At 59.9% G+C, this 20,811-nt stretch overlaps 2 protein-coding genes across 2 annotated transcripts in view; one reads left to right on the top strand and one right to left on the bottom strand.

Moving 5' to 3' along the window:
- Positions 1 to 13,085, bottom strand: part of LOC141730999 (uncharacterized) — a 69,402-nt gene extending 56,317 nt beyond the window's left edge. Inside the window, exon 1 of the mRNA XM_074552673.1 lies at positions 12,952 to 13,085. Coding sequence (XP_074408774.1) covers positions 12,952 to 13,000 — 49 coding nt within the window. The 5' untranslated portion in view covers positions 13,001 to 13,085. The remainder of the gene's footprint in view (positions 1 to 12,951) is intronic.
- Positions 12,968 to 20,798, top strand: RAI1 (retinoic acid induced 1). Its single transcript, XM_074552670.1, has 4 exons — positions 12,968 to 18,568; positions 19,577 to 19,670; positions 19,954 to 20,003; positions 20,369 to 20,798. Exons 1-4 carry the CDS (start codon positions 12,968 to 12,970, stop codon positions 20,381 to 20,383), a joined length of 5,760 nt encoding a protein of 1,919 aa, XP_074408771.1. The 3' UTR covers positions 20,384 to 20,798.
- Positions 20,799 to 20,811: the final 13 nt, after the last annotated feature.

Below are 20,811 nucleotides of genomic sequence, written 5' to 3'. Positions count from 1 at the left end.
GAGCTGCTTCTGCTGCTGCCGCTGCTGCCTCCATTCTCAGATGTCCCTGATCCTTTAATCAATCACAGCCGCGGAAGAGAAGAGCAAACAGCCATGCCGGGGCAGAGGTATGTGCACGCATTCGTTCCAGCCGCAGCCCTGGGCTGCAGCACGGAGCCGTCCCCGCGCCCCGAGCTGCTCTTTCATCTCCCGGAGACAAGCAGGGGCTGTGTCCCTGCCCGTGCCTCCCACAGCCCCCAGGAATCCGCGTGGAGGATGGTTCCCCACGGGGAGCAGGCAGAGGGAGGAGGCTCCTGCCCTCTCCCCAGGTGCTCCATCCATCCAGGATGCGTTCCTGGGTAGGGGATTCTCCCAGCTGCCATCCCATGGGCTGTGCTACACCAGCAGCACTCGTGGGCCTGGCTAGCAGGGAGAAAGGGGTGCAGGGAGAATGGGGTGCAGGGAGAATGGGGTGCTAGCTGCCATTATCCCATGGGCTGTGCCACACTGGCACTCGTGTGCCTGGCTAGCAGGGAGAAAGGGGTGCAGGGAGAATGGGGTGCAGGGAGAATGGGGTGCTAGCTGCCATTATCCCATGGGCTGTGCCACACTGGCACTCAGGTGCCTGGCTAGCAGGGAGATTGGGGTGCAGGGAGAATGGGGTGCTAGCTGCCGTCATCCCATGGGCTGTGCCACACTGGCACTCGTGTGCCTGGCTAGCAGGGAGATTGGGGTGCTTGCAGATGTTGGGCAGCTCTGGGAATGGGGGTAGCCAGCCTGGCTGTTGTGTCTAACACAGGGCTGGCCAAAACCCATCCATCCTTTGGTGGGCACACGGAGCAGCGCTCGTGGCTCCTGGGATGTCGCCATCGGGGGACAGAGCCCCATGTTTGGCTCTGTGGGGTGAGCAAGGATCTGCTCCAGCCCCGGAGGGACAGGCAGGGCCTCACGCCAGCTGCGGCCATGCCTGGAACCACCAGCATGCAGAGAAACCGCCCACCCCCGGGATGATTTGTCACCGAGTCCTGTGTGTCACCGCGGGGCTCGCTCCACGGAGAGGCTGGAGATGGGGGCGGAGGGAGGGGAAAACCACGTCGTTTTAATAAAACCCAGCAAAATCCTCTCGTTCCTGACGTGCTTCCCCAGCTCGCGTGCGGCAGCGGGAGCTCCGCCGGTGCGAGGCCGGCAGGGGCAGGCAGGGACTGCGATTTCCCTGCTTATTTTTGCTGCTGCTTATTTTTAGCGCCGCTTCTTAATATATTGTGACAGTGCCCTGGGACGCAGCGCGCCTCTGGTCGCAGGAGAAGGTGTCTGGGGCAGGGCTGCTCGATGCCACCAACGAGCTGCAGCCAGGGGTCGGCACAAGGGCGGCTAACGAGGCACCCGGCGCTAACGGGGGGCCCTGGGGGAGCTGGGGGTGAACCTGGGCATTGAATTTGTTAGGGCTCTCCAGGGAGGGACCTGCTCTTGGGGGTTTTAATGTGTTTTTTAATTAGGCAGTTGTGGTAATGGCGGGCTGGTCACTGGCAGAGCTGGTGCCAGGTGGGAGCCGTGCCGTGGTAGAGCAGGTGCCTGTGCAGGCAGGGATGTGGATGGTTTGGTGTTTCAGTGTGTACTGGGGGACTCCAGTGCTGTGCTGACTTTGATCTCCCTCCCTGGAGCTGTTTTCTGGGAAGGGTTGAGTGGTTTCCATGCCAAGATGTGCCTCACGGTTGCCTTTTTGGACCTCCAAGTGGGTTTGATGCAAGGCAGAGAGGCAGCTGGCAGAGGCACAGGATCTTGCTGGGATCAGGGTGAGATCCCACCAAGACAGAGGTTGCTGGCGCTGGCTCAGCTGTGGTGTAATTCTGGTGGGGATGCTGTGTCCATGGGGAGATCTGGGTGCAGTGTGGTGCTGGGTTTGGCAGCAGGAGTCTGCATGCACAGGCTCTGCCTGCCCCAAGCCCATTAGTGATGGATCTTTGTGGAATAACCCTCCTCATTAAGGCGAGCTACCCCGTGTGTCAAAGCTGCTTTATAAGGAAATTATGCTCAGCTCCAGCCGGGATGAGTGTATGTAAATGGGGAGACACACAGCCCTGATTGAGACATCATGGGGCAGCTCAGCCCAGGACCCCTGGGGGAAACAGGGGCTCCAGAGGGGCTGGAGGGTGCTGGTGGTGTGGGATGCACCTCAGCCACCACCTGAGGTCTGGCAGGCCCTGTGTGCACTCAGGGCTTTGGCAGGAGCCATGGAGCTGGTTAGGGCTGGGATGTCTACACGTGTTGGAAGCTCCAGTCACCACATACTCCCAACAGCTTTGCAAAGTGCCTCCTCTCTGCACTGCGTCTGGGGGAGTAGAAGGGAACTCCCTCTCTTCCATCCCACCCTCCAGTTGTGTCAGGAAGTCACTGTGTGCCCAGCACTGGTGGAGGAAGTGTGGAGTCCCGTTCTGCTCCTCATGCCATCACCTGAAGCCCTACTGAGCTGGGATTAAATCCTCCTGACCACACATCTGAGGTTCTGGGATGCTCCAACATTTGGAAGAAGCAGGAAGAACGTGCCAGAGCTGAAGCCATCACAGAGCTTTGGAGCCCATAATGGGACATGGAGGACACCAAAGGACACCATGAGACACCGAGGTTCTTCACCCAGCACCTGTGCTCTCTGCTCCATCCCAGGAAGGAGCAGACACAGCACACGCCAGCCCCCCAGGATCCAGGGGGAGCATCCCCTCAGGACACTGGCACCTCTTTGTGGAAGCAGGGTGACAGCTTGGCAGGGAATTGAGACCCTTCTTTTTTTTTGGCAGCGCGTTCCTAATCAGCAGGACCCGCGCGCCCCGCCGCAGGCACGCCGCGCGCTGCTATTTACGGAGCTACTTGAAATACACCTGCAAGAGAGGAGAGGAGAGAGGAGCCAGCAAGTAAATAACCCAGCAACCCGCCGGAATGAAAGCAGGGAGAAGAGAGGCAGGCAAAAAAAAACCCCACAATGAAGTGCGATGTGGAATTGAGGGGCTCCGTCCCAATCGTGCCGTGGTTTTCCACCAGGATGCTCAGTGGTTTTGGTGGTTGGTGGGGAGACCCCATCCCACTGTTGGCTACCTCAGTGCATCTCTGGAATGGGCAGGGGGATGGTGGATGGATGGATGGATGGATAGATGGATGGATGGATGGATAGATGGATGGATGGATGGATGGATGGATGGATGGATGGATGGATGGATGGAGCCTTTTGCCCATCTCCCCACTTGCTTTGTTTACCTCATGCTGCTGCTCATCTCCTGCCTCCCCCCCACTCTCTTCTGAAACATTATAAATCAAACAGCTTAAAATGTAAAGCATCAAAAATTCTAAAACCTTCATCTATTATTAACTGTGACAGTAAATTCCACCTCTGAATGTTTCACATAGCAACTGTTACCAGGACTCAGCATCCAAAGCTGATGTTCCTGCAACTTTCCATCACGGTGCCGCCGCCACTCCAGCAGTGCTGACACCAGCCTGGTGAGACTGGCTGCCACTCCCAACACTTCTCAATGGGATTGGGATGCCAGCACAGAAACTGAGCTCAGATTTAGTAAATACAGCCCAGGATCAGAGAGGAATTTGGTGCCTGCATGTGGGAGCTGGTGGTGGGATCCCCCATTGTGGTCCTCTCTCTGTGTTGGTCATGCAGCCCCCCAAACTTCATTGCTTTCACCATCATGTTATGAAGCACCATAAATAACCAGGATGGGGATGGAGTGGTTAAAATAAAGGGATAATGAAGGGGGTTTGCAGGGATTGGTGTTTGCTTTTCTACCTCCACTTTGTCCCAGTGTTCATTGTTGTTGTGGCCTCTGCGTGGTGACCCTCAGCCTGGCATGGGCAGGGGTTCTCACTGCTCTGAGCATTGGGTTGTGCTGAGTTTGTGGTGTGCCAGGAGCCCTCAGGGACCAGGAGCCAGGTGTTCACCAGAGGGGTTTGTTCATGTTTTGGTGTTTGCTTGCCTTCCCCACGTACCATCATGGCTCTGTTCTGTGCTGTGTCCCCTGCCTGGAGGTTGAGCTGGGCTGTTTTGGGTTGGATTTGGCTGCATGGCAGCACTGTGAGCCTGGTTGGAGGTAGGGAGAGCCGTGGCTCTGCAACCCCACGGAATGCTGAGCCTGCTCTGGTGAGGGCTCCACCACTGCGCCACACCATGACCATGGCAAGGCTCACACCGGCACCCCAAGCACCCAAAACCACCCAAATTCCCCCAGAAACACCCACCAGGCCATGCCTGGTGCCCCCATACCCTGGCACAGGCATCCCTTCCTTGCCCTCATCCTGGTTGTGCCACCTTCCTGCAAATCCTGTGGCTGCCCACTGGGATCTGGTGCCGTGCCATGCCGTGCTGTGCTGTGCTGGCTGCAGGGCCAGGCAGCAGCGGCTGCTCTGCCTCTCCCCAGGGACAGGCAGCAATTTTCCTGCTCTGAAGAAGCTTGTGAAGGTTTTGAGTGAATCTGGGAAGCAAATCTAATTGGCAACCTGGTAATTCCTCGGGGGGACATGTACTTTGGTCATATCTAAGTACATTCCAGCCAGTGTTTAAGACACGCTGAATCCAAACTTGGACAGTCAAATACCAGCAGCTCTAAGCTCCTTATCTATTTCAGGCAGATTAACTCCTTAATCATCTCTTTTGGAAGTTCCCTGCCCCAAATTCCTCTCCCCTCCTTTTCCCCCGCCCCCAGTTTTTCAGCAGGAACAAAAGGAGCCGATTTTGCGGGGTGCCAGAGGTGGGGACGGCGCCCGCCGTGATTGACAGAGTCAATAACCTGGAGCCGGGAGAAGCCTTTGGAAATCTGCTTCCCACTTCACCTGCCCCAGTATTTGTCTTCAGGATTTGAAGCTGGGGAATATATAATACCAAAATAATTTACCACACAGCATCAAACCTCAATTTATTATTTTCAACCTTCTTTTCTTTTATGTTGGTTTATTTTTTTTTTTTTTACTTGATTTATTTCTTTCAACACCGTTTTATCCTTATTATTTTTCCTTTCCCCCAGGGGATTCCAGCTGAGCATCCCCTAGCAGGTGACCACTCTGCATCCCCCAGCCCTGCCGGTGGCAGGGGGATGCTCATGCCCTCGCTGGCAGGCAGGGGAGGCGGTGCTGAGCCGCGGGGACACAGCCGGTGCTGGCCGCTGTCACTCAGGGGAGTGCCGGAGCATTACGCTTCATTACCGAGCTGTCTGCTGCCGGCAGGGGACGGCTCAGGGCACAGCGCAGCCGGGATTGGCTCCGCTGCACGGAGCAGATGCTGAAAGCTGGCAGCTGTGGGGTGCCCATACCTGGAAGCACCTCACAGAGGAGGTGGTGGCAGTGGGGAGCTGCTGGTGGCTGGGTCATGAGATTGGCTGCCCAAAAGTGGAGGGAGGAGTTGCCACAGGAAGGCAAAAGGGGGGCAGGGGTATGCATCCCTTAACCGTGAATCCCAGTGAGGGGGTCTCAGTGAGACAGGGACTGGGGATCTCACTGGTATCACCAGTGATAACTGAATATCACTTGTGTAAACCACAGTCATTAATGTCCCATGTGCCCAGCGTGGTGGGGACGCTGGGACAAAGCCCCATCCTTTCTGGAGAGGGGGAGAGAGATTGGCATGGGGAGAAGGCCTGGGATGGTGCCAGGGTCTGTCCTTTGCTGTCAGCCACCATCCCACAGCAACTGAGGCCTCCTGGTTCTGGATGTGGCAGCGTGAATTTGCTGAATTTTCCTGACAGAAAAACAGGGATGAGCCAGAGGGGCTGGAGCCAGTGGCACATTCAGAAGAGCTGGGAATGTCCTGGGGGTGATGGGCACCTGTCATCCTTTGGGGTCTCCAGTTCTGTTGGGGATGGGGAGACCCACTGGGGAGGACCCAAACCCTGGGGCTGCTCCAGCCTGCTCCACTCCCCTGCGCCAGGGCTGGCACTTCCCAGCACCAACACTGGACCTCACTGCAGTGGGGAAACTGAGGCACAGCTAGAGAGTGGTCCTGCTTCCAACCCAGTGGATTTTCCAGTTTCAGGCTGCTGGGTGGGTGCCAGGTTCTACCACCAGGTTTGGAATGGCTTTGCTGGGCCAGCAGGTGCCAGGGGACCACGAGCCATCCCTGTCACATTCCCCAGGGATGCAGCCTTATGCATCCAACCACATCCATGAGCAACCAGCTCACGAGATGCAGACCACATCCAGGACTAGGATGAGGATCCTTTCCCTCTTCCATACTTGGGAGAGCTTTTATTTGCTTTTATTTTCACTGGAAGCAGCATGAACCCCTTGGGGCATCAGCATGGCAGAGGAGGGTGCTAAGGGCATGGTGTCTGCTCCCTGCCTTTCCTGGCAGGGATGGAGCTCCTGGCCTGCCTCAAGGGGAAACTGAGGCAGGGGACAAACAGGATGTGGGAGAAAAAGGGAGGGTTAATATTAGCGGTCACAGTAATGATTGGAATGGTTAATTATTATTGGAATTGAAGTGAGTCAGGCTGAGAGCAGGAGGGGAGGGAGGAAGGAAGAAGGATCCCAAGCTGTCAAGCAGAAAATGAGTAAAGAAAAAACCCGTGGGCATGTGGAGAAGTGGCCAGGCTGTCACACTGCCCTGTGCTGCTCACTTGGGGTGAGGCTGGAGGGTTGGCTGAAGGTCACCACGGTGGTGACAACAACCCCACAGCCACGGTTGTGCCCTGGCACCATTGTACTGACAGCTCCAGGCAGGTCTGCAGCAGGATCTGGGTTTGGACACTGGGATTGCTGGATCCCTCCTAACCTCAGCTGTGTTCCAGCCTCCTGCAGGGTTGGTTTTCCTTCCCCTCAGAGCCCCAAGGTCGATGTCCAGCTGCTGGCTGGGGATAATGTGGAGCCTCACTCCATGGTACATCCGGCCATGAATTTTGCTCTGGAGTGGAGCATGGTTCACCTCCGGAGAGGGAATTTGCCCAGGAAGGCTCAGGCTGAGCAGCTGTTTTGCTGTGAGCCTCCAGCCTTTTTTTTCCCCCTTCTTTTTTTCTTTTTATTTTTTTACCTTTTTTTCTTTTTATACCTTTTTTCTTTTTCTTTCTCCTTTTCTCTCATTCTTTTCTCTGTGTTCTTCTTTCTTTTTCTCTTTTTTTCTTTATTTTCCTTTTCTTAATTTTCCTTTTCCCCTTCCTTTTTTCTTCTTTTTTTTTTTCTTATTCCCCCTTTCTCTTTCCCTCTTTTTCTTCTTCTTATTCCCCTTTTTTTTTTCCTCTCTTCCTTTTCAAATCCTTCCTTACCAACTGACATTTTCCACCACCAAAAAAAACCCACAAAACCCAGCAACTTTGCTGTGACTCCCAGAACCTCCCATCATCCTCCCCAGCCCAACCCCCTGCAAACCTCCCATCCCTGACATCAAGGACCCAAAATAAAGGAGGAAAAACCGAGGGGAGAGAGGCTGGAGCTGGCGGCTGAGCCGGATTTCCATGTGAGGGGATGAGGTTGGGGCGGCCTCGGGCTTCCCCTGGCAAGCTCCGGAGGAACCGGGGCCAGCAGAAACGTTGAGTCATGAGTGCGGTTCGCAGGCGGTGGATTTTTTTTTTTTTTTTTCCCAAGGAAAATTCCTCACCGGGGAGGAGCAGGGCTGGGAGGGGGGGCAGCAGGGAAGGACTATGGCCCCTAAATGCGACACTGATCTGGGGATGGGGATGGGGATGGGGATGGGGATGGGGATGGCGATGGGGATGGCGATGCATCCCATTGCCATGGGAATTCCCTGGGCTGGTTCCAGCCCCTGGGAGGTTTGGATAAGGGGGGGACCTGCCCAGGGAATTCCCCAGCAGCTGGATGGGAGGAGCAGCGTGATCTGGGGGGGCTGCGGGAGATGGGGACCCCATCCTTCCTCCTCCTCCTCCTCCTCCTCCTCCTCCTCCTGCTTCCCCACATCCGCCCACCCCCACGCAATGGGCGGCGCAGCCCCAGCTCCATTTATCATCATCTGCGGGCAAGTGAAGTGTGCAGGGAACAGCTGCTCCGCTCGGCTGAGCGCCGAAATGGGGCGGGACGCGGGGCTGGGGGGGCCCTGGGGTACCGAAACCCCCCGGTCCCTGCACTGGGATGGAGCACCGGTATAGGGGGAGATGCTGGTGGTGATGGGAGGGTTATTAAAGGGGTTCACTGCGGGGAAAGCACATTATTGGGGTGCCCTGGGGCAAGGGTGCACTAATGAGAGTGCATTGAGGGGGTGCACTGCAGAGAGGGTGCATTAAAGGGGTTCACTGTGGGGGGGGACCATTACTGGGGTGCATTAAAGGGGTTTACTGGGGAGGGGACCATTATTGGAGTGGATTAAAGGAGTTTATTGGGGGACAGTGCAGTAAGGGGGGGTGCACTGGGAAGAGGGTGCATTAAAGGGGTTCACTGCGGAGGGGACCATTCCTGGGGTGCATTAAAGGGGTTCACTGGGGGACAGTGCACTAAGGGGGTGCATTGAGGGGGTGCATTAAAGGGGAGACAGTGAAGGGGCATTGAAGGGGTGCCCTGGCAATGGGGTGTCTCTGGGGTGCAGGGACAAACAGCAGCAGCCCCACAGCTGCATGGGGGGTTTGCGCTACCCCGGGTGAGCCCCCGGGTCCCTGTGCACTGCCGAGGGGGGTCTGTGTGTATTCCATCCCCCCAGTTCCTCCCATTCCCAGCTTCTGAGGCAGGATGCCCTTTCCTGGTCTGTCCCACACACCCCGGCTCCCCCCGCCCGCAGCCTCCCCTTTTCTCTCCTCCCTTAATAATCAAATTCTCCGGAGCACTTTGCGGTGTGGCAGCCAGCCAGAAAGGGTTTCTTTAAACTCCACCAGCTCACAATTAAACAAATCCGGGGCTGACGCTACTCGATAGGCGCTTATTCCCCTCCCTGAGAGCTGCCGGGGGATCCGGGGGGGTCCAACCGCTTCGTTCCCAGCTCCGATAGCGCCTCACGCTATGGGGCAGGGTTGGGAGCGGGTTTTGGGGTGGGGAGCGGGGTGGGGAGCGGGGTGTCCGCCGTGCCAGCGGACCGAGAGTGCTCTGATGGCGGAGCATCCCCCTGCGAGAGCGCGATGCTATTTTTAGTCGCTGAGTCCTTGTTGATGGAGCAGCCGGAGGAGCAGCAGGGCTGGATCAGCCCCCGCGGGATGAGCAGCAGCTGGGAAGGGAGCGAGGCCAGCGTGCAGGGACACGGGGGACGCCTTGTGCCCCATGGAGCTGAGGGGCTGGGGGGCTTGGGTGCTTACCGAGGGTCCCTGACATCCATGGGAGTCCTGGGCTGCCTTCAGAGGGCTCCGGATCCGGCCATGACACGGCCCTGGCAGGCAGGAGGAAAGGGGAGGCAAGGGGAGAAGGCAGGGAAGGAAGGCAGGAAAGGCAGGGAGGAAGGAAGGAAGGAAGGCAGGCAGGAAAGGCAGGGAGGAAGGAAGGAAGGCAGGCAGGAAAGGCAGGGAGGAAGGAAGGAAGGAAGGAAGGAAGGAAGGAAGGAAGGAAGGAAGGAAGGAAGGAAGGAAGGAAGGAAGGAAGGAAGGAAGGAAGGCAGGAAGGAAGGAAAGGAAGGAAGGAAAGGAAGGAAAGGAAGGAAAGGAAGGAAAGGAAGGAAAGGAAGGATGGAAGGAAGGAAGGAAGGAAGGATGGAAGGAAGGAAGGAAGGAAGGAAGGAAGGAAGGAAGGAAGGAAGGAAGGAAGGAAGGAAGGAAGGAAGGAAGGAAGGAAGGAAGGAAGGAAGGAAGGAAGGAAGGAAGGAAGGAAGGAAGGAAGGAAGGAAGGAAGGAACCTCCTTGTGTGTCCCCCGTGAGTGACTGAGTGACACGGGCTGTCCATGCTCCCCAGGGACCAAGGGCACAGGATGCTCTGGCTGTAGCCAGCAGTGAGAGCTGCTCCTTGTGTTCCAGGGACAGGGTTGTGACAGTGCTGGTCACCCTGGTGGCCCCAAGTCCCTGTCCTGTCCTTTCCCAGGGACCCGCACCATGAGCCATGGCCACAGCACGGCTTTGCCAAGGGCAGGTCCAGCTGCAGCCATGCACCAACAGCCCTGTATCGATTCCCATCTCACAGACAGTGTCTGGAAACTTCTTCAGGGTCAGGAGAGCACATCCAGCAGGGACGTGGCAGGGACAGTGAGTGGGCAGGGCCCCTGGGGCCAGCCACAGCCACCTCCCTCGCCGGGGGAAGGCTGTAACCTCCCTGCTGTCGACAGCTTGATTTGATGCCATTAGAGCTTTGCTGGGAAACAGCCTGCATCAGGCACAACATCTGGCACGGCCCTTCCCCAGCAACGCCGTGGCACATCCCAGAGCAGAGCTGGCCTCTGGCTCTGCCAACAGCTCTGGGTGCTGCTGGTGATGTGAGTGTCCCCTCCCAGGGACAGCGTGGTGCCCCACAGGGACATGGCACTGTGGCTCTGGGAATCCCTGATTGTGAAATCCCAACACGTTCCCTCTGTGCATCCCCACCTCTGTGTGCCGGTGACTGATCCTTCCCCTCGCACCATGCACTTCTGCTCATCCCGACATTGTCCCAGCTGTTTGGAAAATTAACAACAATTAATTGATAATAATAATTAATTAATCACGATAATTAATAATAAAGGAGAAAAGGGAGAAAAGCTCCCCCTAAAGCTTCAGCCCAGGGTCTTCTCAAGCCGATTTCATTTTTCAAACCCACTCCCACACAGCATGAAGGGCTCTTTGCTCCCATTAATTCTCCCACCACAGCCCAGGGCTGCCCCACAGCCTGGCTTTGATTTTCCTGCCTTTGTTCCAGCAGCACTGGCACAGGATACCATGCTGTGGTAGGGGCTTTTGTGCCAGCTTTCCAGATTTTTTGGACCCATCTTTTCCCTGGAATTTAGACTTTAGCTGCATCCAGTTGCCCGCAGAGCCTGCAAGATGCAGCTGCAATTTGTGGCAGTGACATGGAAAACATCCCAAAAGGGGATGGGGAGCAGGGAGGGATGGGGTGCTGGGCTGGTGTGGGTGGCACTGAGCCTGGGGACTCCACTGTGTGATTGGTGCATGACTGAGCAGCTGGTGCTGGTGGAAATATAATTAAATAAAGCCCCATGTGTGTGTGTAGACCTCAAAAAGGTGCTGAGGTGTTACTGGTGGGTGCTGCAGGGAAAAGGGCTGAGCTGGGGCCTGTCAATCCAGCAGTGTGGTTTATGTGGCTGTGGCAGAGCTGCCAGCAAAGGGACCGTGTGGTGTTTGGCATGTTGTGGCAGTGGCATGAGGGTGATGGAGGGACATGTGGGGACACACATGAATCTGTGTCCTGGCTCAGGGCTGCCTGGCACCACAGGCAAGTGTGCCAGGAGCTGGGATGGGCTAGGATAGATACTGCCAGCACCTATCGCCTCCTCTTGTTATACTCCTTGCCTTGCTGGAGGCTGAGGGGACAGCACTGGTGTCACCACTGTGTCACTGCCAAGGGAGCAGCACTGAGGATGTCCCTGGACAGCCACAAACCCCTGGGGCTGCCCTAACCCAGCTGACAAATCCCTATCTCATCCAGCTTTGTGTCCACCCCAGTACCTTCAACCCACGGGCACTGGGGACAGGCAGCATGCATCCCCCTGCCACCAAGCCCTTCATTAGCCCCCACAAGCCACTTGACTGCCTTGAGAGATCAAACCGGTGCCCCAGGTGTGTCCCTGCTCCCGGAGCAAGCGGGCTGAGGAAATGGGGAGCTTTAATGACGCCGGTGGCGAGGCTCGGTAATGACGGCTGCCGGCGGGAGCAGACAGCTTCCAGATGGCATCGCGCCGGGGCAGGGGCATCGCCGGGGCCGGGGGGGCTGCGGGAGGCGGCAGCCGGCAGAGACGGGCACAGCCTGCAAGTTGAAATGACTTTTTTTGCAGCAGAGCCTGCGGTTCTGGCCCTCCGCGCTGCTGCTTCCAGTAATTAGCCCAATAATTAAAAAGAATGGCGATAAGAGGGGTGTGCAGAGGCGCTCGCAGGATCCCGGCATCCCTGGGGAGGCGTGTGAGAAGGACGGGAGTGATTTGCGGATGCGAGGGGTGGTGGATGTGTGAAACACAAAGCAGAGGGACCCCGGCACGGTGTGGGGGTCACTGCACCAGGTGAGCTGAGCAGGCAGGGAGGGGTGGGCAGCAGGGATGGGCAGCTTCAGCAGCAGGGGCAGGAGGGTTGCTGAGCCCACTGCAGGCAGGGAGGAGGCAAGCAGACCCCAGCACCCTCCTGAGCATGGGCACTGTGCTGTGATGCAGGGAGGGGGGACAGAGGAGGATGCAGGCCGCTGCAAGCTGGGGATGCAGCGCCTGGCAGTGTGATGCAGGGCAACAGAGCACGATGCAGAGTGATGAGAGGTGACACAGAGCCAGCTGCTGCCATCCAGGGCGGTGCAGTGCACAGGGATGGGATGCAGGGCAATGAGATGCAGGACAATGCAATGCAGGGCAGCACAATGCAGGGGGATGAAGTGCAGGGTGATGTGGTGCAGGGTGATGTGAGGTGAGGCAGGAGGAGGATGCAGGGCAATGCAGTTCAGGGCGATGCAATGCAAGGCAACACAATGCAGGGAGTCAGAATGGAAAGTGATGCGATGCAGGATGAGGCAAAGCAATGTGATGCAGGGCGATGCAAATCAGGGTGATGAAAGGCAAGGCAACGTGGAGCAAGGGTAGGTAGTGTGAGGCGATGCAATGCAGGGCAAATCAGGGCGATGCAATTCGGGGTGATGCAAGGCAACAAGATGCAGGGAGGTGAAACATGAGCTGAGGTGTTGGAGAGCAACACAAGGCCATGCAGGCAATTCAGTGCACCAGGGGTGATGCCAGACAATGCAGGGCAATGCGAGGCGATGCAGCATCACGTGCTGTGTTCCGGGGTGGCTGTGAGATGATGCCCAGTGGGGCAGTGCCCAGCAGCTAAGGTGAGGCGAGGCAGGGATGTCCCCATGGTGCAGGTGACACTGGCCCTCTCGGAGCCTGGCCCACCGCGGTGGCGACGCTTCATTTGAATTCTCGCCTCTCTCTCTTCGCAGATAACGAGCCCGCGCCATGCAGTCCTTTCGAGAAAGGTGTGGTTTCCATGGCAACCAGCAGAGCTACCAGCCGACTTCACAAGATACATCACGCCTGGAGAATTACAGGCATCAAAGTCAGGCAGGGCCGAACTGCGAGCGGCAGAGGCTGGTGGCGAAGGAGTACTACAGTCAGCAGCAGCTGCCATACGCGGGCTATGAGAACAGCGCCGTGGAGAAATACCACCGGGGAAACAAGCAATTAGCGGGGCAGCAGCTGCAGGGCAGGCCGGCCTTTTCCAATTACACCGTGCAGGAGAACAGCCCTTATCCGGCCCGGTATTCCGGGGACGAGAGCCTGCAGGCGTGGGGAGGCCAGCCACAGGCACTGCCCGGCGGTGTGGCCAAGTATGAGGACAACCTGATGAAGAAGACAGTGGCGTTGGCGGGCGGGCGGCCGTACCATGAGCCGGCGGCCACCTCGCTGCCCTTCCGGACTCACTTCCAGCAGCAGCCTCAGCAGCAGCAGCAGCAGCAGCAGCAGCAGCAGCAGCCGCCCGCACTCCCCTACCCCAAGCTGCAGCGGCAGAAACTGCCCAACGATGTCTCCTCACCCATGCCCTTCTCACAGAGCCCTCACTTCGGGCAGCACTCCCAGTCCTTCCCTGCCTCCTCCACCTACTCCTCTGTGCCAGGGGGCAGCCAGCCGGCACACTCCTACAAGAGCTGCACGGCGCCCTCGGGGCAGCCGCCGCTGGAGCGGCCCCTGGGCAGCGCTGCCAGCCTGGCCCCTGGCCCCCGTGTGCCCAACCTGCACGGCTACCAGCCCAACCGCATCGGCTACGAGCAGCCCCCGCAGCCGCCACCGCAGCCCCCGCAGCCGCCGCCACCACCACAGCCCCCGCAGCCACCGCAGCCCCCGCAGCCCCCACAGCCCATGCAGGGCCGGCACCACGCCTCAGAGACCCTCCACTACCAAAACCTGGCCAAGTACCAACATTACAACCAGCCGGGCCAGACCTACTGCCAGGGCGATGCGCCGCCCGTGCGGACGCCGGAGCAGTACTACCAGACCTTCAGCCCCAGCGCCAGCCACTCGCCGGCTCGTTCCGTCGGCAGGTCCCCGTCCTACAGCTCCACTCCCTCCCCGCTGATGCCCAACCTGGAGAACTTCCAATACAGCCAGCAGCCCCTGAGTGCTGGTGCCTTCCCGGCCGGCATTGCTGACCACAGCCATTTCATGCCGCTGCTGAACCCTTCTCCCACTGACGGGACGAGCCCCGACACTCAATCTGGGAACTGCAAAAACTTGCAGAAGGAGAAGCTACCCGAAAACCTGCTGTCAGACCTGAGCCTGCAGAGCCTGACAGCACTCACCTCCCAGGTGGAGAACATTTCTAACACTGTCCAGCAGCTGCTGCTCTCCAAAACAGCTGTGCCCCAGAAAAAGGGCATCAAGACCCCAGCGAGGACCCCCGAGCAGCTCAAGGGGCAGCACTGCAGTCCTGAGAGCAGCACCTACTCGGCAGAGCAGGTGGGGACCCCCCTGTCTGACCCACTGAGCACCCCCCAGTCTGTCCACGCAGAGACACAGGACACTGACTATCTCAGTGGGTCAGAGGACCAGCTGGAGAGGAGTTTCCTGTACTGCAACCAGAACCGCAGCCCTGCCCGCGTCAACAGCAACTCCAAGGCAAAGCCTGAGTCAGTGTCCACCTGCTCTGTGACCTCCCCAGATGACATGTCCACCAAATCAGATGACTCTTTCCAGAGTATCCACGCCACCCTGCCCCTGGAGACCTTCACCAAGTATGTGAGCAATGAACGGGACTGCCCCCGACTGCTCCTCAGCGCCCTGTCCCAGGAGGAGCTGGCATCTGAGATCATCGTCCTGCAGGATGCCATCAATGAGAAGGCAGACAAAGCCTGGGCCAACTTGCCCATGCTGGGCAAGGAGACCACCAAGTCCCCTTTCCAGATGGAGAACCACCGGCCCAGCCTGGACTCCATGGTGAAAGGTGCCTGGCCCAGCCAGGGTGACTCCAGCACGCTCACCGAGCCCCTCAAGCTGGACAAAGCTTCAGGGGCCAGCACAGGGAAAGACTTTAGTGAGGAGGTGTACGAGGGTCCCCAGGTGGAGTTCACAGCCACTGAAAGCAAGGATGTGCTGAAAGACACTGCCCCACTGGCCTTCAACTCCAAGCCCAGCATCCCGGCAGCGACGTCCAGCGCGGGAGCCACCGGCTACAGCTGCTACTCCAACACCACCGCCAACTCGGTGGCGTCAGAGAATGCCATGGAGCATTTCGAGTGGCCGGAGGAGAGCCTGGGCGAGGCCTGCCTGCGGTGGAAGGATCTCCAGGCCACCGATCTCCCCAAGGGCTTGTTCCCCAGCAAACTGGTGAGCTCCTGCAAGGAGAAAAAAAACGCCTGCGGCTTGGACCTGTGCGATGGAGAGCAGCCAGCCAAGAGTGAGCCGGTCCAGGCCTTTGGCCAGCAGGTGATGGAGGAGGAGGAGGAGACACTGACCTACGATGAAGCAACAAAGGCAGACAGCGAGAGGTGGCTGCAGGACACCCGGCACTGCTGCTCAGCTGGGGACTTTAGTGAGATCCCCATCATCTCCTCACCGGATCTGAAGGAGTCAGACCTGGAGGCAGAGGAGTACTCCTCACTCTGTGAGCTGGCTGGCTCGGAGCAGAAGTCAGTGACGTACGATGCCTCTCCACCCAAGCCCCCCGAGATGCCGGCCGTGCTGTCCTCCAGCGAGGTGCCTGTGTCTGCCGAGGAGACCGTCAGCACCGTGGAGAAGGAGAGTTCAGCTCCCACCCCACGCCTCTCTGGCCAGTCTGTCATCCTGCTGGGCCCCGCTGTGGGCACAGAGACCAAGGTGAAAAGCTGGTTCAAATCCTCCCTGCCCCACATCCAGCCTGAGGAGGAGAATGGTGGAGGGGAGACATCCCACCTGGAGGCGGCCGATGCTGAATCCACCTCATCAGTCATGGTGAAGCAGCAACTCACACCCGAAAACGTGCTGGGGAAGATGGAGCCTGTCTCACGGGGCAAGAGCCTCCGCAACAAGAGGGTCCACTGCCGGCTGCCGGAGGGGGATGGCTCTGGCAGCGCCGTGCTGAGTCCCTTCGATGAGCTGCCAGCAGCCAGCAGCGTGGCCGGCGCCTGCCTGGGGCCAGACGGACAGACGGAGGTACCGAGCAAGAGCGCCCAGAGCCAAACGCCCCGGTTCCCAGCCGAGGGGCTGCCGGCGCGCATGTGCACCCGCTCCTTCACCGCCCTGGCCGAGCCCCGCGCCCCTGCCCCGCTGGAGGGGCTGAAGGCCCCTGCACACCAGGAGAAGCTGGGGAAGAAGCCTGGCTGCGGCGTGAAGCAGAGGGTGGCTTTCAAAACCAGGAAGCGCAACAGCCGGCCGGCCCCCAGGGTGGTCCAAAACGCCAGCGATGCCACCCTGCTGGTGCCCGGCTTGGTGGCGGCAGAGGAGGTGGCAGGGCCGACACCGCTGGAGGGGGACGCGGTGGAAGCCGGGGAGAGGGACCAGCGGTCGATGATCCTGCGCTCCCGCACGAAGACACAGGAGGTTTTCTACACCAAGAGGCAGAGGGGCAAGCGGGCAGCTGATGTCCGGCTGAAGAACTGCAAGGCGCCCAAAAAGCTCATATCCAACAACCACCTCCCACCTGCCTTCAAGCTGCCAGCACCAGGCAGCCCCCACAAGGAGGGCAAGGTGGGTGCCCGGATGAAGCTGCCAAAAGCAGGGCCAGGCGTGGGGGGCAAGATGTCGGAGCGGCCGCTGCACTCCCTGAAGAGGAAGTCCACCTTCATCTCCCCCATCCCCACCAAGAAGAGGAACCTGGTCCTGCGGAGCAACAGCGGTGGTGTGAAGGAGGAGAAGCCAGAGGGTCCCCCCAGCCTCTTCAAGAAGATGCCGGTGGCCAAGAAGGTGAAAGCCAAGCTGCCCCCCAAGAGCTCTGGCGAAGCCATCCCGAAGCCCCCCCTGCCAAAGGAGGCCCCTGATGTCTGCATCAAGATCACCTCCCGGGCGGCCTTCCAGGAGGCCACCAAGACCAAAGTGCTGCCTCCCCGCAAGGGCCGCGGCCTCAAGCTGGAGGCCATCGTCCAGAAGATCACCTCACCCAACCTGAAGAAGTTCACCTGCAAACCAGCAGCCACAGCAGTGGCAGCCACAGTAGCTGCCTATGGCTCCTCCCTGAGCCCGGCTGGGGTGGAGCGGGAGCGGCTGGTGAAGCACAGTGGGGTGGCCGTGGCAGTGGGCGATGCCAGGCTGCCCAAGCTGGGGGCAGCACAGAAGGTGCCCACCATGCCCGTGGCTGAGCCGCTCTGCCGGAACCCCAATGGCCGAGCGCCAAAGGGGAAGCCGGGTGGTGGGAAGAGGCTGCCCCATGATGGCTGCCAAGGGGAGGCTTGTGGGTCAACGCCGGGCACCCAGCCCAACCCCAACATGGTGGCCAAGAACCTGGGGCTGCTGCCCAAGAAGAGGAACCGCAAGGGCAAAGCAGCAGCGCTGGGCATGGCCAAGGCGCCCCTGAGCCCTGCACTGCCAGCAGCACTGCCCCGGGAGCGTGCAGCCGGCCCGGGCGGTGCGGAGGAGGCGCCTCGGGAGAAGAAACCAAAGACTGAGGAGAAGGAGGCGGGGAGCAGCGATGGCCCTGCCGAGGGCCGCTCCGCCGCCGGGCCGGCGCGGGGGCCGAAGCCGCGGGCCAACCACTCCAACTACAACGGCTACTCCAAGCGGCAGCGGAAGCGCCTGGGCCACGGCAAGGCCAAGGCGGTGCCGGCGCGGTGCAAGAGCCGCGGGAAGCGGCGGCGGCAGCCCCAGCAGGCCCCGCTGCTGCACCCCGCCGAGCCCGAGATCCGCCTCAAGTACATCTCCTGCAAGCGGCTGCGGGCGGACAGCCGCGCCCCGCCCTTCGCTCCCTACGTCCGCGTGGAGCGGCGCGGAGAGTTCTCCACCACCTGCACCGTCGTCAACTCGCCCGGCGACGAGGCGCGGCTGCAGCGGGGACCGGCCGGGCCGGCGCCGCGGCCGCGGGCGGCCCTGCCCGCCTCCTCCACCATGCACATGGGGCCGGTGGTGTCGAAGGCGCTGAGCGCCGCGTGCCTGGTCTGCTGCCTCTGCCGCAACCCCGCCAACTACAAGGACCTGGGGGACCTCTGCGGGCCCTACTACCCCGAGGACTGCCTGCCCAAGAAGAAATCCCGGCTGAAGGAGAAGGCGCGGGCGGAGGCGCCGGGCGAGGACTCTGCCGTGCCCGCCGCGGCCGAGCGGGCGCCCCGCGGGACTGAGGGCGGCTGCGGGAAGGCGGCGCGGCCCGAGGCGGCCGCCGAGGCGGCCAAGCAGAGCTCGCTGCGCTCCAGCCCGCGGGGCATGTTCCGTCGGCTGCAGAGCTGCTACTGCTGTGACGAGAGGACAGAGGGCGAGGAGGCGGCCGAAAAGCCCCGGCGGCACGAATGTCACAAGGCCGAGTCGCCGCCGCAGGAGCCGGCGGGCGACACGCAGGAGCACTGGCTGCACGAAGCCTGTGCCGTATGGACCGCTGGGGTTTTCCTGGTGGCAGGGAAGCTCTATGGGCTGCAGGAGGCTGTCAAGGCGGCTGCCGACCTGGTAAGAGCTCGGCCGCACGCCCCAGGCGGCATCTTCCGCTGGCCTCCTTCAGCCAAAGCCATTGCCGTGTGTGCGCCTCCGGGCGGGATGGAAATGGATAGTTCTGCCCTGGGAGAGCAAGGCAGGGGCTCAGCGCCGTGAGCCCTGCTGGGTCCCTACGAGATTTGTGCTGCTGCGTCTCTGATAGCACCTGAACTCTCCCTTTTAGGCACAGAAATAACCTGCAGTTTATGCTTTAGGAAGGCAGCTGGGCCCCCCTGGTATTGTCACATCCCCAGGCCCAGCTGTGTGTTGTTGCACAGGGTGGCTCAGAGCAGGACAGATGCCACAGGGTAGGAGATGAACATGGGCACAACACAGCCTGCTGCCACCGTGATGGGGAGCAGGGGAAGGGGAGCTGGAGGGAGGGGATGACCCTGCCCAGCTTCTCTCCCTCAGTGGTTGGAGCAAGGTGTGAGCAAAGTAAGGAGATTGCTGAAGTACGAGTAGTTGTGGCTGGCCCGTTCCTGGAAGTGTTCAGAGCTGGATGGGGATTGAGCAAGTTGTTCTAGTGGAAAATGTTCCTGCCTGTGGGAGGGGGCTGGAATGAGATGAGTGTTTTTCAGGTCCCTTCCACACCATTCTGGGATTCTGTGACATGCATTTTTAGTGCTGGGGAGAGGAAGGGGACAGCCTCCCGTCAGAGGCTGTGCAGGGGGTTTCCAGCAGGTTCCCCAGTGCCAGGTTTGAGGGCTGGCTGTATTCCCAAGCCTATGTGCTCATTTCATGGCTGTCTGCAGGCTACTGCCCTCACCACAGAGCCAGTGACAGGCATGGTGTGGTTCACAGTGTGCTGGCATGGGAGGAAAGATGTTGCAAGGAGGGGCTGGAGAGAATCAGGGACACACCCGTGTTGCCCTCGCTGCTGGGGCTGTCGTGGTTCTCTTCTTCTGTGCTGGGCTTTGACAGGGTCTCTCTGTCTCTCCACATCTCTCCTTCCCTGCTCCGAATTCCCGGGTGCGTGTTCAGAAGTGCTCGAGCTGCCAGCAAGCAGGAGCCACCGTGGGCTGCTGCCAGAAGGGGTGTCCCCACACCTACCACTACGCGTGTGCCATCGACACAGGTGAGCCCAGCCACAGGGATGGGGCACGGGGTCCTGGGCACTCTGACCCACCTCAGTGTGGGGCCCATTGCTCCAGGGTCAGGGGCTTGTGGCTCGCTGGCTTGCCAGCATGGTGATGCCCACTATGCTGGCAGCACTGGCAGGTGGCACAAGCTTGTGTGGCCTCAGCTGAGCCCTTCACACAAACGCTGTGGCTGGTGGGTGGCTGTGGGCTGGGGGAACACTGCATTCCCCCCTTGCAGTGCAGGCTGTCCCCTCATACATCCTTGTCCTCTCCTCACAGGCTGCTTATTAACTGAGGATAGCTTCTCTCTGAGATGTCCCAAACATAAGGTAAGCCAGAGCCCCCTGTGCACCCGCCTACAATGCTCTGCAGCTCCCTGTGGCAGGAGGACCTGCCTTCAGACCCCAAATTCCTGGGAATGCCCATCCTGGATGCTCAGCTCTGTGTGAGCATCACATCCCTGGGGGTATGGGGCGTGCCAGCCTCTGGGTGCTGCTGGGTCTGGGACACCCCAGCCGGCTCTGAGGGGTCTTATCCCCTTCCCTGAGTGATGGACGATGGTTGAACCCCTTCTCAAAGCGCTGCGTGCCGGCTGGATGCCCGGTTATTGACAGGGGGGAGGCGATGGGGACAACCCAGGGCCGCCCCTGCATCCACCGTGATCCCCGGGCTGACCCCTCCGTTCTCCCCGCAGAGGCAGCCGGTGTAGCGCCCGCGGGCACCCGCCCCGCCGCCAGCGAGGGACCGGCAGAGGAGGCAGCGCCTGGAGCAGAGCGGGGCCGGGCCGGGCCGTACCGGGGACCCCCCGAGCCCGCTCCGGGCGGGCGGAGCCAGCGCCGGGTTTTCCCTCCCGCCGGGTCCCGGTAAAACCCGGTCTGGATGCGCGGGGCACGGATCGGGATCCCCCACCCGCGATGGCTGCACAGGGGGGCGGGGGGTGTCCGTGTTCGAGGGGGGGTCCCGGCGATGTTGTCTTACTGTGGGGCCGCCGGACCCTCCGTGGGTCCCGGCTCTCAATATCACACTGATCTGATCTGAGATGTTGCCTTCAGCAAACCTCATGGTGTCTGTATATAGTCCAGCGAAGAGGATTAAAAAAAAAGACAAAAAAAAACACAAAAAAAGAGAAAAATGAGA

Source organism: Zonotrichia albicollis, chromosome 16 (genome assembly GCF_047830755.1).
Source record: "Zonotrichia albicollis isolate bZonAlb1 chromosome 16, bZonAlb1.hap1, whole genome shotgun sequence".
Classification (NCBI taxonomy): Eukaryota; Metazoa; Chordata; class Aves; order Passeriformes; family Passerellidae; genus Zonotrichia; species Zonotrichia albicollis.
Note: the sequence above shows the minus strand (reverse complement) of the source record. Positions and strands in the feature narration are given on the sequence as shown.